The 18,336-nt window shown below is 40.3% G+C and overlaps 1 protein-coding gene across 21 annotated transcripts in view; it reads left to right on the top strand.

Annotated features, from left to right (window-relative positions):
• Nucleotides 1-18,336, top strand: part of ptprs.S (protein tyrosine phosphatase receptor type S S homeolog) — a 380,500-nt gene that overhangs the window by 55,484 nt on the left and 306,680 nt on the right. For all 21 annotated transcript variants that reach the window (XM_041579815.1, XM_041579826.1, XM_018243490.2 and 18 more), the window contains exon 2: nt 9,753-9,889. In XM_041579815.1, coding sequence (XP_041435749.1) covers nt 9,811-9,889 — 79 coding nt within the window. In that variant the 5' untranslated portion in view covers nt 9,753-9,810. The remainder of the gene's footprint in view (nt 1-9,752; nt 9,890-18,336) is intronic.

The following is an 18,336-nucleotide window of genomic DNA, read 5'->3' as shown; positions in this document are numbered from 1 at the left end:
CAGACACCATAGTATGAGAAACATCCTCATATTGTGATGCTTGTGCCACCATGCTTCACAGAGTACTGTGGCTTGAATTCAGTGTTTGGGGGTTGTCTGTCAAACTGCACCTTTTCTCTTTAGGCCAGTCAGGGTGTTCTTTGGCAAATTGTAACCTCTTCAGCACATCTTTTTTTCAGCAATGAGACTTTGTGGCTTCTTGCCGAGAGCTTGGCTTCACATAGGCATCTTCCAAATTTAACAGTACTCACATGTACTCACATGTCACATTTCTTCCACGTCTTTCAGGTTTTGTTTGCCAAGTTCAACCTTTTAAGTCTATATATAACCTAATAGACCCAGAGGAAGGCAAAAAACTCCTTTTGAAGCCTCTCTAATTTGCCTCAGAGGCAGAAAAAATTCCTTCCCCACTCCAAGATGGCAATCAGACCAGTCCCTGGATCAACTTGTAGTATGAGCTATCTTCCATAACCCCGGATTCTCTTCGCTTTTTAAAAATCCATCCAACCTCCTTCTTAAAGCTATTTAATGTATCAGCCATCACAACTGATTTAGGGAGAGAATTCCACATATTTATGGCTTTCACTGTAAAGAAACACTTCCCAATATTTAGCCGGAACCTCCTTCCTTGTGATGGGAAAGGGTGCCCAAGTGTCAGCTGGAAATACCTACTGGTAAATAAAGCATGTGAGAGATTATTATATGACTCCCTTATATATTTATACATAGTTATATCTCATATCAAGCGCCTCTTCTCCATCATTTGCTCCTATTTGTCTGCTCCTATTTTTAAATCCTAACCCCTTCTGAGCTCGGCTTAGAAATTACAATGCTCAATCCAAGCGGGACTTTAACCGCATGAATTTATGTGCTGTTGGCAGATATAAATCCACTGATGATGCGTCAGAGGGAAAATGGCCCCTGGGTGAAAGCTGCTATTTGTTTTAGGCAAATGTAATGGCGCTGGCAAATACAGGGGATGTATGCAGTAAAAATGTTATTTTGCTGGGGGAGATGTGCCCAACTTATATACATGGTAGGAAAATGTAGGCTTTACATGTCCTTTGAAGGAATTGTTCAGTATAAAAATAAAAACTGGGGGGGGGGCGTGGCCAACGCTGAAAGGGAATGGTCGCATAGAGCTGAGCTCCGCTCTTCCATCGGCCCACTGACTGCTTCTTACAGCGTGACTATGGGGAAATTGCAAGGGAATAAGGCAAATAAGGACAGTGGTAAAACCCCGAAAAACTCCGGGCACCATAAAGACATTCCAGCAATTTTTTACAAGAAAGGCCGCGAGGCGGCCCACGCCAAGATGGCGCCCGCAATGGCTGAAGAACCCGATGACGCAGTGTCACAAGCGCCTGATTCCTCGGACGGGGACAGTGATGCGGACAGCTCAATCGATGTTCAAACTTACCTGAAAAGGTTGCCTTCCAAAAGAGATATTAAGGAAATGCTACACACGACTGACGAGATCCGCACCGAGCTTCACGGTATCCGGCAGGAACTGGAGAGCGTGGGAGTCAGGACTGACTCGCTAGAAAGGAACCAAACGAAACTGGTGAGCAATCACAAACTACACCGAGCAATCCTATTCAAACAGGCAAAAGAAATTGAGGATTTGCATAGACAAGTGGAAGATTTACAAAATCGGAGTCGGAGGAACAATATTAGGGTAAGAGGTGTGCCTGAATCTGTACAGAAAGAAGCTATATTACCCACTCTCCTCCAGATTTTTAATGGCGTTCTAGAGCGTGAGGCCCACATAGCAATCCCCATTGATAGAGCACACAGAGTGTACAAACCGAGGAACGCTCCACCTGAGGCGCCTAGAGACATACTGTGCTGTATAAATGACTTTCTGATTAAAGAAGAAATAATGCTGAAGGCGCGGAAGATCAAGAATCTCACTTTTGAGGATTCTTCCATTATACTATTACAGGACTTGTCCCTGACGACGCTTATTAAGAGAAAGCAACTTAAGCCTCTAACAGACCAACTAAAGGCGAAGGGAATACAGTTCAGATGGGGCTACCCTTTTAGCCTGACTGCCAACAACGATGGAAATCAAGTGACTCTGCGCATTCCAGCTGACTTAAAAGATTTCCTGCGGATTTTTCAACTAGAAGATGTCGTCCTGGTCGGTTGGAACGACAAAGATAAAGGTCCCAAGGAGTCGTTCATGGAGATTGACGATGCCTGGCACGAAGTACCTTTGTCTCAAAGAACCCCGAAATCGTCGAGAAGCCGCTGCAACAAAGAGACTCTGCCCAATAAGAGGACACCGATTAAGGACTGGTCGGAGTCGTGAGTATACATTGCCTGGACTGTGATTATTTACATTCCCTTGGACTATGTGTGATTGCGCACTTATTTCCCCCATTAAAGTTTATTAAAGTTTCTTATTGCACAGTCAGTGGGCCAATACGCAATGACTGTTCTCCCTTAACACTTGCTAACCACCCCCCACAGTGGTATACCGCACCTGCGGGCGGTTTAGACCCATTAGCATTTGAATTAGTAGTAGTACATACTGGTTTGCTTACATTTCAATGTATGTTGTGTTATGCATGTTTTGGTTTTACCCCCTCCCCCCTTTCCCCAGGAAGCAGGTCATACAGAGCGCATTTTCAGTCGCCTTAACCAAAATTTATCATTATGGGACGTAATATTGCTTTGACACTATGGTCACAAAATGTCAACGGGCTGAATAATCCCAAGAAAAGAGCGCAGATATTTAATAATTGCAGAAAACATGCTGCGAAAATTCTTTACTTGCAGGAAACACACATTAAATCTGCCCATGTATCGGTACTGAGAAACAAATGGTATGACAAGGTGTTTTCTAGTACCCATCCGGAAACTAAGGTGAAGGGAACTTCGATCCTCATTCATAAAGATGTGCCGTTTGCCCTTCTAGATTCCAAGATAGATGCAGAGGGCCATTTTGTTATACTGAAAGCAAATATCTACAATGTTACGATGACACTGTGCTCGGTGTATATCCCAACCAACAATCAACACGGCTTTATTAGGAAGGTGACCCAAATCTTAGCCGACTTTGCGGAGGGTATTCTCCTAGTAGGGGGCGATTTTAATGTGGCACTCAACCCGCTTATGGACTGCTCTTCCCGAAAATCAGCCATTACCTATAAAACGCTAAAGTCTATTAAGGGTCACCTCAACAAACTCAACCTAATTGACATTTGGCGGACCCATAATCCTAAAGAGAGAGATTATACTTTCTTCTCCAACTCGCATAATAGCTATACGAGGATAGACCACGTGTTGATTAATCAAAAATGGTTACATATCGTCAAGAACATACAAATTGAACCGATCTTGCTGTCTGATCATGCACCTTATCTAGCCACGGTAGAAATACCAAACACTACGAAAGCAGACTTTGCGTGGAGGTTTAATGAACGGATTCTCTTAAATAAGACCACTAGAGACACTATAGGCGACCTGATTAATGACACTATACTGTATAATAATTTGCCAGGAACGAATCCAGCTACGTTGTGGGAAACGCTCAAAGTAGTTACTAGAGGCAACCTCATAGCCTTAAGTTCCAGACTGAAAAAGGAACACAACTCTAAAACACAACTACTATTTCAGGAAATCAGACTGTTGGAAGAAAGGCATAAGGAATCTTTGGCAAAACAAGTACAAACAGAATTGGAACTTAAGAGACTTCAATTGAAACATCTTCTAGATTCTTATACGGAGCAGGCATATCTAAAATGCAAACGTGACTATTATGAATTTGGGAATAAATCATCTAAAATCTTGGCTCAGTTAATTAAAGCACAAAAACATAGAACGTACATAGCCCAAATGAAAGACAAACAGCAGAAATTGCATCATATCTATCCAGATATAGCGAAATGCTTCCAGGAATTTTATCAGGAATTATACAATTTACCGCCAGCAATGCCGATACCCAATAAGCAACAGAAGATAGACAAATATCTACGACAATTACAGCTACCTAAGCTGCCTGAGGAGCTGTTCAAGCAGCTAGAAACACCGATTACCTTGGAGGAGCTCAATAAAGTGATCATGGCCCTACCCTCTAACAAGAGTCCGGGCCCAGATGGCTACAGTGCAGGATTCTATAAAGAGTTCCACAACCAACTTGCACCTATCCTTCACCAACATTTTAACTTTATATCTGCCCATAACCATTTCCATAAGCAAGCTCAGGAGGCTCAAATCACGGTTCTCCACAAGGCCAATAAAGATCCGGCGACGTGTGGCAGTTACAGGCCGATATCACTGATCAATCTGGACCAAAAGCTGTTTGCCAAAATAATAGCTAATAGGCTTCAGAATATTATCCCGTTGCTGATTCATCCTGATCAAACGGGTTTTGTGAAAGGGAGAGAAGGAAAGGACAACTCGGTCAAAATCATAGACTTGATTTCTTATGCTTCCAAGAAGGCTACCCCTACGGTGCTGCTGACAACTGATGCCGAGAAAGCATTCGACCGAGTTGACTGGAACTTCCTAGAGGCCACTTTGAGAGCATTCGGCTTCGGCCCCCTGACAATGGCTCGGATAATGGCCCTTTATAACGCGCCGTACGCACGTATAAAGGTCAATGGCATTCTCTCCCCTCCTTTTGACATATCCAATGGAACACGACAGGGCTGCCCCTTGTCCCCGATTTATTTGTTTTGGTGATGGAGACCTTGATAACCGCCATCCGACAAAATGTGAACATCTCTGGTCTTACTGTTGCCAAGCAAGAACATAAAGCGGCTGCATTTGCCGACGACTTGCTGCTGGTGGTCACGAACCCTGAAATATCGCTTCCAAATATAATACGTGAATTTACGGAATTTGGGTCTGTGTCCAATTTTAAGATCAATTATTCTAAATCTGAAGTGCTGAATGTCAATCTCCCCCCCGCAAGAGCAGAACGTATCCGTACATCGTTCCCATTCAAGTGGGCAGACCAAGCTATTAAATATTTAGGAATTAATCTAACTGCTCAGTTGGGGAGGATATTTGAGCTGAACCACGTTCCACTACTCAAAGACATTTGTTCCATGTTGGATAGATGGCAATCCAAGCCTATTTCGTGGATGGGAAGAGTAAATGTCCTGAAGATGATGGTGATGCCCAAATTACTGTATTTATTCCAAATGGCACCGATTAAGATGCCTAAATCCTTTTTCAGCAATGTCAGAAAGGCATTTTCAACTTTTATTTGGGCGAAAAAGCACTCGAGACTTAACTATAACATATTGACTAGGCAAAAGATGGATGGTGGTTTAGCCCTCCCCTGCCCGGAACAATATTACTTCGCTACTCACCTGCACAGGATCTGGTTATGGAAGCAGGACAGCACTACTAAACTGTGGAAAGAAATTGAGAAGCATGAGATACAGGGTAGCTTGAGGAATATTATGAATGTAAACTATACAGATTTACCTGATCAGACGAGGTCACATCCCACCATTGGGGCTTCATTGGAGGTTTGGAACCAATTACGGGATGATAGAGGGATGTCTCCATTTCCGTCTCCAGATTTAGAACTGCTAAACAATCCAGGTTTTCCGCCCAGCTGCGAAAAGGGATTATTAGATAGATGGGCCAAGACTGGTGATGAATCCACTAAATTATACCAATTTGTAGAATATGGGGTTATCGTGCCCTTGAGCAGGGTTGAAGAACACTGGGGACGTCATCCTAGAAACCATTGGAACTACCTACAACTATCAAGCTATCTCCGTACTGCGGGACTACCACTGAAGATTAGACCCCCAACAGCCTGGGAAAAATTGTTACAGCAGCCCACCTTGAAGCATCCTGTGTCCCAATTTTACAAAAAACTGGTTAAAGGGGAACAGGATGTGAAAACGCTGTTTATGAGACACTGGGAACAGGAACTGAATGTAGACCTCCCTTATACCATCTGGTCCAAGATCATGACGAGAGCACACAGAGGGGCCAAATCGACGAGAGCACAAGAGTCGCATTATAAGCTTCTTAGCAGATGGTATCGCACACCACTTAATTTACACAAAATGTATCATAATGTACCGGCGACTTGCTGGAGATGTGGAAAGGAGGAAGGCTCATTCAGCCATATTTGGTTCTATTGTGCAGGTATGAAACAGTACTGGAAACAAATTTTTGACACAATTGCAGAAGTGCGGTCCCTGAGACTTACGGAGAGCATAGAGATGGCATTGTTCAGCTATGACAAGCGGGAACAAAACGTGATAAAGGATAAACTCACCATACATATGCTCCAGGCAGCAAGAATGACAATCCCAAAATACTGGAAGAGTCAACAAGCACCGGATAAAGCGGATTGGATGAAAGAAATTGAATATATTAGGATGATGGAGGAGTTATTGGCAATCAAGAATGGGGCAACTAAGACCTACAGACAAACCTGGACGGACTGGATCCGATATGTAGAGGCTAACTAGCTCTTTCAGGGAGAACAAAATGGGGTCTTTAATGCTGGCCTTCAACGGAGATTTGGCTACTTAAAAAGGCTCTAGACCTGCTTCCCCCCCCAGCCCTCCTCTTTCCCCTGTTATGTCCACTCCTCTATTTTCTGCTCCTTCTTCCCTCTTTCTTTGCCTTCCCCCCTATTCGAACCTTTGTTCAATGCTCAGTTGTCAGTTATCAATATGTATAAGCGAGAGACAACTATTGATATGTCCATTGATGCGAATTGCCAGTCGGCGACATGGAAGGAATATGTAATAATGTGCTGAACTTGGTGTGGACAATTATTCTTTGACTCTGGATGACTTGTGCAAATCTTTGACCCTCATCCCCCTTTTCCTTTCTGTACCCCATGTTATGATGAAAAGTAAAATAAAGACTTACAAAAAAAAAAAAAAAATAAAAACTGGGTATATAGGCTATGCAAAATAAATGTTTATAAATATATTTAGTTAGTCAAAAATGTAATGTATAAAGGCTGGAGTGACTGGATGTCTAACATAATAGCCAGAACACTAATTCCTGCTTTGCAGCTCTCATGGGTCATAACTGTTGCTTTTGAATCTGAGCTGAATTCTGAGCATCAATTGCAAACTCACTGAACATTTCTGTCCCTTGTGGCCCCCCTTCAAGTCTCTGATTAGCTCAGAGTTAGGGCTGGGACACACTGGGCGATTTGGGGAGATTTAGTCGCCTGGCGACTAATCGCCGCGACTTTCCACGACCAATCTTCCCCGAATGCCTCCCCTCGCTCTGCGCCTGGCTAAAACGAAAAATCGCCTGCGCTAATCACACGCGGCGATTCGTTTTCCGAAGTCGCCCGAAGTTTCCTTGTGAGGCAACTTCGGAAAATGAATCGCCGTGTGTGATTAACGCCGGCGACTTTTCATTTTATCCAGGCGCAGAGTGAGGGGAGGCATTTGGGGAGAAAAGTCAATGCGATTAGTCGCCAGGCGACTAAATCTCCCCAAATCGCCCAGTGTGTCCCAGCCCTTAGAGAGGTGAAATGCAGGAAGTTGGATTCTAGCTATTATCTTATCTGTTCACTTCAGCCTTTGTAGATTACATTTTTGGATAACTAAATATATTAGAAACATTTTGTAGTTTGCACAGCCTATCTATTTACCCAGTTTCCATTTGTACACTGAATTTGTTCCCATTAACTGTCCCGGCAGTACTGTTGCGCCAGTCAATATATTGGTAATTAAAATCCAGCATTATTATTACTTTTCCCCAAACTAGCAACATTTTCTATTTGCATCAGGATCTTAGCCTCCTCATTTTCACAGGGGTCTATAACCCTCATTTTAGCGGGTCTATAACACACTCCTACATTTAATTTACTGGCTACGTCAAAATCACTGAAGAGCTTCACCCAAAAGGCTTCAGCCCTTTCATTTTGTAACATCTGTTCCTCCTCCTTTATATTAGCTTTTAAATCCTGCCTAACAAACAGACATACCCCTCCTCCCTTTCTATTGCCTCTTTCCCTCACAAAGTACTGTACAGCTGCTGATATTAACTGCCCAGTCATGCGAATCATTCAGCCATGTTTCAGCAACGCCAATCACATCATATTTCCTTACCAGCACCTCTAGCTTTCCCATTTTACTAGTCATATTTCTTGCATTTGAAAACATACGTTTTATACTGGTACTAGCATGAGAATTTTGTAAAGACAATATGTGGTCCTCCCTGTCCGTAACAGTTACCCCAACCATATCTCCTCCCCCATTTTCCCTTCCTGTGCCCACTACTTCATCTAACCTGTCTTCCGCGAAATCCCTTACTGCACCCCCGCCTCATTTAAAGTCTCCAACCCACTAGCCATAAACATTGAGGTGCACCATAATCATTGAGGTGCAGCCCATCCCTGTAGCGGATTAAGAAATCAGCCCAGTTCTCCAGAAACCCACACCATTCTCCTAGCTCCTGCTGTCTTCTTACATTGCTCATGGCACAGGTAATGGCTCTGAGAAAATTACCTTTAAATTTCTCACCCTCAGCTTTTCACATAGTTTTTAAAAATCATTCTTGAGGACTTCACCACCACATCCTAATTAACTTTGACTAACTTTGTCATTGGTTCCTATTTGTACCAGGGCCGTCTTCCTCAGCATCTCTCAATAATCTGTCCTCGTTCCACCACAAGCCAAACTCTAGCACCAGGCAAGCAGCAGACTGTTTGGCATGTATGGTCCTTGCCACAGATTACCCTATCCACCCTATCTAAGTATTAAAATGCTTTAATTAAAAGCAGATAAATTGATGTCAATGTTGAGACCCCCTTGATTCAATGTGTTTATTTTGTATATCCAATAGGTTTCCCTTTATCTTAATTTGCTTATCTGATCTCCACCTTTATATGTGTGTTTAATGTGCTCCAGTACCACATAACTTAGTTTCCTTGGGTCTGCACAATGAATTCTTTAAAATGTCTCTGGACACTATGTGTCTATTTTTTAATACAGTAGAACCCCTCCCCCCCCCTTTTTACATTTTATGGGAACCAGGAAAAAATTATGTAAAAGCTGGAAAAATGTAAAATCAGCTAACTGTGTTAAAGTAACTTTTTGTTCAAGTACTGAAAGAATATAAGCACAGGAGTCTGTGTTACTTTGAGATACGATATTTACTGGGTTAATAACAATGGTTAAGCATTGCAGTGTTAATGTTACACTATGGGGGACATGTGCAAGGCCTTTCTGTCACATATACAACCTAAAGCAATCAGTGATTGGTGCAGGACTGTAGAAGGGGCAGACTAATTGAAATTGACCATTTACTGGCAGAACCATGGAAAAATATACATCTGGTTAGTATTTTAATAATAATTACATTTGTAGAGGGGGGGAAAAAGTTTTTTGGAACATCTGGACAAAATTTTGATGTAAAATCCGGAAAAACATTAATGAAAATCAGGGAAAGGCACCCATTGAATTGCATTATAAATTGTTGTGACCACAAATAAAAAATGTAAAATGTGGGAAAACTTAAAATCAGGGTACTATATGCACTTAATTCAGTTAACCCTTTGGTTGATAAGTTGAGCCAAAAGCCTGGTATTCTAAATTGCTAGCTAAAAACGGTAAATACAATTAAACTGACACAGTACTCAAAGAAATGCTCTGAGTAAATCTACATCTATTCACATTTTGGGTTTAGATTCTTTTAAGCTTTGCAGATGTCTTTAATACTAGCTTAAATTATTTTAATTGAATGTTTGAATTGATGATGATGTCTAATTTAAAAAAAAATAATTTCATCTTTTGCAGGTGATGCTGCTAAATTAGACCCAGGAGTTTGTCTGTGCTGGGTTTGAATCAGCAGATCATGTACAGACTCAGAATGGTGTTGCTGGTAACTGTTATCTATTGCCACCTATTACTGCTAGCTGAAAGCAGTACAGGAAGTAAGTTATTGAATGTTTCATATCTTACAACTTACTTGGTATCTGGGACCTGCCCTTCATTATATGGGAACTTTTGCCTATTTCTACATTTGAACCAGTGCATGTAATATAGTTACTGTTGACCCATCCCTGAGGCTCCTAGCATTTTTCACTTATTGTTGGACATCTGCAACCTCTTAGATTTGCTTTTGGAGAGAGGGAAAATTAAAACACAACCATAAAGGTTTTTCAACTCTGTCCTCAATTTGCTCATTGTATTGTTACTGTTAGCTGCTAGAATGATAGGGTTTTGATAATTTTTTGATAGGCTCAAAAAACCACAAGTTCTGATTAACATGTATACATACGTACAAGACATTTTTCACTTTGGTAAGAAAATCTGATGTTCTAAGATATTGACAAAACAATGAGACAAGTTTGGCTCCAATGACATCTGTAACAAGATAAATGCTTTTAAATGTATAAAAATGCTTCCCATAATATAAAAACATATATAAAAAACATAATTTATTTCATGCACAGGCTCACAGCAGATTTAGAAAAATCCATGTCTCCTGAATACACCAGTACCAATTAGATATAGTTTTATGGCTATTTCTCAAATCTCCAAGCAGTACCCTATCAAATTTCCAAAGCACTGCTCCACAAAGCTGCATACTTCTGATTTCAAGGCCAAACATTCCAATAAGAGTAGGTTTACCCTAGTAAACTACATATTATTGGAAAGAACCGATTCTGATTAATCCAAAATGGATAAATATGTATTTGTACTCCAAACTACCAAGTTGCAATTCATTCCTAAAGTTATAATTTTTAATAAATTTTTTTTTTAATTTTTTGAAAAATTCCACTTAGCAGCAAAAAAAGCCCCATAAATATGAATGCCTGTGGTCTTTAGAACAGTTTGATATGCTATATGCATAGGTTGGTGTATAGGGGCCCAAAAATGAAGACACCCCATGCAAGCTTTCATGTAATTCCAGAAACTGCAAAAGCAGCAATACATTTACAACATTTTATGAGGTGCAAAGGTACAAAAAAGTACGCTCACCCCAGAAAACCATATATTATTGAAAAGTACACATTCCCACCGAATTGAAATTGGCTACACAAGTCTTTCTACTTCAAAGCAAACTTTCTACTTCAAAGCCACAACCCTTTCCTAAATTTGGCGATTTTGGTGACATTGCAGAAAATCACTTCAAAGCTTTGCAGCATCTTTTCTCACACATATTATTAGGTAATAACATGTGAATGTTCACCCCAAATGAGATAAACCATAATTGAAATAGATCCACCAATCTTCCACACCTATTTGGGCTCCCCTATTTGGCCATAAACTTGGGGAAAAATTTGGTTGTGTATCATTGGTGTCTTACTCCCATCCACAAACATGTCATTGATTCGAATTTTCTACCGACATGCTTTTAGGGGCTGTTCCGCTAGAGGTGATCACCTTCATACTCTGTAGCATTGTCCTATTTTTTCAGCCCTTTGGACAGAAGTATTGCAAATGGCTTCTCAGATAATAGGTATAATCATTCAACCTACCATTGAATCTGCTTTGCTATCCCCTACCTTACCCTAGACTTGCATTAAAGTCACGCAGACTTGTTTCTCAAACACACAGCTCTAAGATAAGGGTGTGTCATTTTTCTGCAACCTGAACTATTTCATATCATGATAGCTACAATGCCTACATTGAAATGTATGTTCTGGTTTGTTTTTTATGTTCTTTTAGAATTTGTTTGTTTTGCCTTTGTTTTTAGATCATTTTAAATTTTTTTATATTTTTACAATGTAATAACATACATACATGTGGAGACTTTATGCTGTGTTATTACAAATTTGTAATTGTATTTAACTATGTGTAATTGTTATAAAGTAGAAAAAAAATTGTGGCTCAAAGAAAATGGCCGCATGACTCACTAGCTCGTATTTGAGTGATATCCAAAGCTGCGTATAAAGATTTCACAGTATAGTGCGTCTTGTAAAGGTGACAGATAGGGCAGGACTTACTAGGCATGGCTAGGAGAAATAAGTCTCCCATAGTCTCAGCGCCATTGCCATTTGTGAAGACGTCTCAGAAGACTCCTCGGATCCCTGACATGCAGTACGCCCGAGCTAAGGCCAAAATGGACTGATCAGCCGTGTACAAAACAAGACTTTGCAGAGCTGCAAGATTACCTATCTTCCATGAAAATGGATCTGCAAGATAATTTCCAGCAAGGTCTAGCAAACTTGGCGGTAGATATTACAGCAATCGGTAATTGAACAGAGCTGTTGGAAACGCGCCAGAAAGCACTTACTGATACTACCACCAGGCTGGAAGCGACGGTAAGGGATCTACAAGAGGAGATTCGCTTATTGCAGGAGGCACACACAAGGACCTTGAGAACAGGTCCTGAAGATCTAATATAAGGGTGAAGGCTGTGTCTGTGGATATTATAGTTACTGTATAGAGGGTTATATGATGCGATATTTCAGCACGCTGCTTTCGGATGTGCCCCAACAGGAGCTGCTTGTGGACCGAATACATTGCGCAATGAGACAGAAACCTGGACCTGGTGAGCACCCTTAGAGATCTAGTGATTTGAAATGTTATTTTTCTGTGAAGGAAAAAATTCTCCATGCTGCACAGAACAGTAAGATTAATATAGAGGTATTAACACCTGAACTCACTACGGATCGTTCTCCCACGACCCTTACTAAACTAAGGTAAATACGACCTATTACAGACATCTTGCGCTCATGGCATACGCTACAGATGGGGATTCCCTTTTAAGTTTCTTGTCACACTTAATGGAGTTACAACTTTTATTAGAACCCCCTCAGAGGGCCCATGATGGCTGCAACGTCTCGGTCTTCAGAATTCCAATATGATTCATCCAACTGTAACACATTAATATTGTAAAGTTCTTTTTTTCTTTGATTGTGGCTTTCTATATAGTTTAAAAATATTATATTACTTTTTTGAGAGAATCTGAAGATGGCTACTTAGGATATCCTCATATGATGTTAAGTGTTTCTAAGGTCCATCTTACCTCGACCTGACCCAATCTCTCCTTAAAACATATACCAAGGACTGGGGACAACCTTGGTATTTATTTAAATGATTTGGGTTTTTTTTTTTTTTGAGCGTTAACAATTTTCAGATACAAGTTATTTTTATAAAGCTCCCCATAGACGCGACGATTCTTCTTGCCCGAGCGATCGATTTTAGTGAAGTACGACCAATCCTTCGAAATTATCGTGCTTTTATCGGGATTCGAACGATCGTACATCTTACGATTTTTCGGCCTACATCTGTCAGGAAATTAATCGGCCAGGTTAAAAAAATCTTTGTCGGCCCCAGTGCAATCTATCTGTTTTGCAATTTTTAGTTGATGGTCAATTTGTACGATCGTTCTGAGAAAATTTGTGGTCTCACGATGAGGATCGGATCTTTTAAAAATCTATGGCCAGCTTTATGCAAGGTTTTGGTAAAACTAGAAGATTATGGGTGGAGTTAAAAGTATAATTTAAAATGGCAAGTAATGTAATTTTACACAATGTCAAAGGTCTCAACATACCACAAAAATGTAGACAAGCATTAAGATGTTATAAGGCCTATAAGGGAGATATAATTAAGGCCAGGAAAAGTATTTTTAAGACAGGCCATTTCCCTAATTGGGGAGATAATTAAGATAAAACTCATTCAGCATTATTTAATTGCAGATAAAGATGGCCGTTATTTATCTTTAAAGGGAGTAATTAATACAAAATAATGTCTCATAGGTAATGTTTATGCACCAAGTTAAGCAGATGCTCAATTTTATAGGACGTTGTCAATAATACTTGATGCTAATCAGTGTCGCCCAGTAATAATAGGCTATTTCAATAATATTTATAAGATTGTTAATAGGTCTCCCCCTAGGAAAGATAGGGGATATTCATAATCTAATAGATACATTGAGATTAGCCAACCCTACAATGAGAGGTTTTATATTGTCATATAAACGGATAGATTATATATTGATTAATCAGACTTATATTGATAAAATATCTAATTCTGTGATAGAGGAAATATCATGGTCAGACCATACAATAGTTACCATCTCATTGGAGGGCCTTTTTATAGATCGCCTAGAGCAGGGCTGTCCAACTGGCGACCCCCCCCTCATGTGGCCCTCCACATCAAAGTCTGCCTGCTGTGTCTGTTTACCATATGTAAACTTTAAAAGGTATCACTACAGAGATTAACTGTCCCCTGCATTGTTTAAACCTCAAATTCAGACTAATACCCTGTATTGTTCACACTTGTGACACCTCTATTGTTCACTCCCCTAAAATCCTGTACTGTTCACACCTTCAAAATGCTAATGGGGCACCAGCACTGTGTCACTGTATGTAGTACATATTAGACTGGTCCTGTCTCCTGCTCTGTTCTACCTGCCATATGCTCCCTGTGTGTGTCATACTTTGGTATTTGTTCTGGGGGTTTGTTAGCATTTGAAAATTATTGTTAGTGGCCCCTAAGGTGTTTAATCATATGCTGGGGTACTGTATTATACATAGGGTGGGAGGAGGCATATGGCTTTAAGGGTATGTCTTAATATGATTTCACTTTTTTCACATATGAGTGACATCCTTGCCAGGGCAGGCACAAGGTAGTTTGACACCCTAGGCAAGAGTTTCAATCAGTGCCCCCCTGTCCTGTATTACCATTTCCCTCCTTACCATGATGGTTTTTAAATAAAGAGAGCAAGAAAGTGTACAACACTTTTTCATTTATATTACTGCCCCCTGTACCTCTACCAGCAAGCTCAGCAGCCATCCATCATACAGCCCTCCAGCAGCCATCATATTGCCCCCAATCTTTACCTGAGTCGGCAGCAGCCAAAAATAAATCTGATCACATCATATTGCCCCCAAGTATATATGTACCTGTGCCAGCGCCCAGCAGCAACAGCAAACATATGGGCCCCAAATCTGTACCTGGCTGTGCCAGCAGGAAGCTTCACACTTTTACAGTAATAGAAAGAATGTCTTCAGTTCAGTGCAACTGTGCAAGGCTGAGAGCAGCGAGAGCCAGCCACACCAAGCAGGCCGCCAGCTCTCTGCCTCTCTCTGTCATCACATCAGTGATGTCATTGACGCGTGCATGCACATCGCAGTGCACCGCACAGAAGGAGCTATTACTTGCCGGCAAGAGGGAGAAGAGGAAGGAGATGGATTCCATCCAACTGGGTGACCATGATTACTGAAACAAATGATTAAATAAACGCTTGAAAAAAAAGTGTGCCCCTCAATGATGGCGCCCTAGGCAGCCGCCTACTCTGCCTACCCCTAGTTCCGGCACTGATCCCTTCAGTGAGCACCAACCATTTGGTTTTTTGGTGTGCTATTAATGTGGACATGGTCTTGCGGTAACATGGGTGTGGTTTAAAGTGGCTGTGGTCTAAAAACAGGGAGTGGCTAACACTGGCTTCCGTTATCGGCCCTCCACCATGTAGATTGGAAAAATTCCGACCCTCGGTACCATAGAAGTTGGACAGCACTGGCCTAGAGTATTGTAGATAACAAGTTGTCTAATTCTGGGCAGTGTCATTTTGTGGCTACTAAAGCAAATAAAGTTCTGTCTTGCATAAAAAAGGGCATTAATTCAAGGGATGAAAACATAATCATGCCTCTTTATAGGTCCCTGGTAAGGCCTCATCTGGAATTTGCAGTGCAGTTTTGGACTCCAGTCCTTAAGAGGGATATAAATGAGCTGGAGAGATTGCAGAGACGTGCAGCTAAATTGGTTAGAGGGATGGAAGATTTAAATTATGAAGGTAGACTGTCAAGGTTGGGGTTGTTTTCTTTCGAAAAAAGGCGTTTACTAGGGGACATGATTATACTTTACAAGTACATTAGAGGACATTATAGAAAAATAGCAGGGGACCTTTTTACCCATAAAGTGGATCACCGTACCAGAGGCCACCCCTTCAGACTAGAAGAAAAGAACTTTCATTTGAAGCAACGTAGGGGGTTCTTCACAGTCAGGACAGTGAGGTTGTGGAATGCACTGCCAGGTGATATGATGGCTGATTCAGTTAATGCCTTTAAGAATGGCTTGGATGATTTTTTGGACAGACATAATATCAAAGGCTATTGTGATACTAAGTTCTATAGTTAGTATAGGTATGGGTATATAGAATTTAATTAAAAGTAGGGAGTGGTGTGTGTATGGATACTAGTTTTCATTTGGAGGGGTTGAACTTGATGGACTTTTGTCTTTTTTCAACCCAATTTAACTATGTAACTATCTCAATGAACTTTTGCTTCATCTTGCAGAGGTGGTTTCAGCTTTAGCGACACATATAAAGACTTTTTTGAAAATGATATAGGAGAAACCTCTATATCAACAGTGTGGCAAGGTCATAAGGCAGTTATAAGAGGTGTCCTGATAAAGATAACATCAAAGCAAAAAAGAAAATGGAAAGAAAAATAAATAAAAAGAGAAATTGCAATGAGTTTGAATATAAAAGGAATAGGGATACTATTAGTTAAACGGAAGTGGTGAGAGCTAAGACAGAATTAGATTTGGCCCTTTAGGAAGATACATATAAGGGCAAAACAAAACATTTTTTGAAAAAGGCTAATAAACCTGATACTTTATTAGCTAGGCGATTAAGAGGTCTTCAAAAGTGGCTTATTGGTTAATGATCCAAAGCAAATAAGTAATAGATTTTTGCACTGACCTATATAATGTATAAAAAACAGATGACTACAGTTCTGAAGGAAAAGCTGAACCCTTCTAAAGCTCCTGGCATAGATTGTTTCTGTGGGAAATATTATAAAATATTTGTGAAAGCGCTATTTCCTTATATGATAAAAATATTTAATGCATTTCTTTTTGGAAATGCTGACATCTCCGATTATAGTAATACATAAAGAGGGTAAGGATCCTAAGCTCTGTTCAAGCGCTTAAATATACTCCTACCTAAACTGTTACATCTTCGTCAAGTGGAGTTTATAAAGGGCTGTGATGCCACCGATAATGTTAGGAGGACTGTAAATCTTATAGCTCTAGCAAATATAAAAAAGAGATTATCTTGCTATCTTTGGATGCCGAAAAGGCGGTTGATCGTGTAGATTGGCGTTCCCTCTATACAACACTTGAAATGTTTGGTCGTGTTTAATAATGGATCCATAATGTCAAACACCTTTATGGAAATCCGATGTCTGAAGTTAAAATGGGTCTTATAAAATCAGCTGCCTTTGAAATCAAAAGTTATAAGACAGGGATGTCCGTTATTGCCCTTTATATTTGTATACAGCAGTAGGCACAAACGATAAGACAAAATGCAGATATTACAGGTATGGAAGTTGGTGGGAAGACTTACAAATTAAGCCTATTCACAGATTATTGACACTAGGTCAACCTCAAGTTTCCCTTCCTAATTTATATGTATTGGATGTTTTTAGTAGATTTTCAGGGTATAAGATAAATCTTGAAAAATGTGAAGCCTTGAAATATACCCTTAGACGCAGCAACTTCATTATCTTAATCCATTCATTTTAAATGACTGCTAAGTATTTGGTAGTAATGTTACCTAAGACTTATCAGGAACTTGGTAAGCTTAATTATATACCTATAATGTACCTATTATACCTATAAAATACCTGTATTCCCTCACTTGCTAAAAAGCTATCCAATATAAGGGATACAGCATTTCATGGCTAGGTTGCATATATAGTGTACACATGAATATTATAGCTAAATATTTTAGCTAAATCGGACTAGTCCCTGAATCGGCTTGTACTGTGAACGGTCTTCCAAAACCCTGTATTCCCTCACTTGCTAAAAAGCCTTCCAACCCCTTCTTAAAGCTATCTAATGTACTGTATCAGCCTGTACAACTGATTCAGATCTTCACAGCTCTCACTTTAAAAAACCCCTTCCGAGTATTTAGGCTGAGCCTCCTTTCTTCTAATTGGAATGGGTGTCCTTGCATCAGCTGGAAAGACCTACTGGTAAAGCATTAGTTAGATTATTATATGATTCCCTTATATATTTATACATAGTTATAACCCCTTAAGCGCCTCTTCTCCAGCGTGAACAACCCCAATTTGGCCAGTCTTTTCTCAGAGCTAAGATTTTCCATACCTTTTACCAGCTTAGTTGCCCTTCTCTATATCCTCTATAATGCAAAAATGTCATGTTTGAGCACTGGAGACCAAAACAGTACGGCATAGATGGGGCCTTACCAGTGCTCTATACAGTGGAATAATCTGTCATCTGTGAATCAATACCCTTTTAATATAGCTCAAGACCTTATTTGGCCTTGATGCTGCTGACTGGCATTGCTTGCTACAGTCAAGTTTATAATCTGCAAGGACTCAAAGGTCCTTTTACATGATCGATTTGCCTATTGCAGTCCCATTAATTGTATAACTGGCTTGGATATTTTTACATCCCA

The sequence above is a fragment of the Xenopus laevis genome, chromosome 1S (genome assembly GCF_017654675.1).
Source record: "Xenopus laevis strain J_2021 chromosome 1S, Xenopus_laevis_v10.1, whole genome shotgun sequence".
NCBI classification, from domain to species: Eukaryota; Metazoa; Chordata; class Amphibia; order Anura; family Pipidae; genus Xenopus; species Xenopus laevis.
This window is presented reverse-complemented; position numbering and strand designations above follow the sequence as displayed.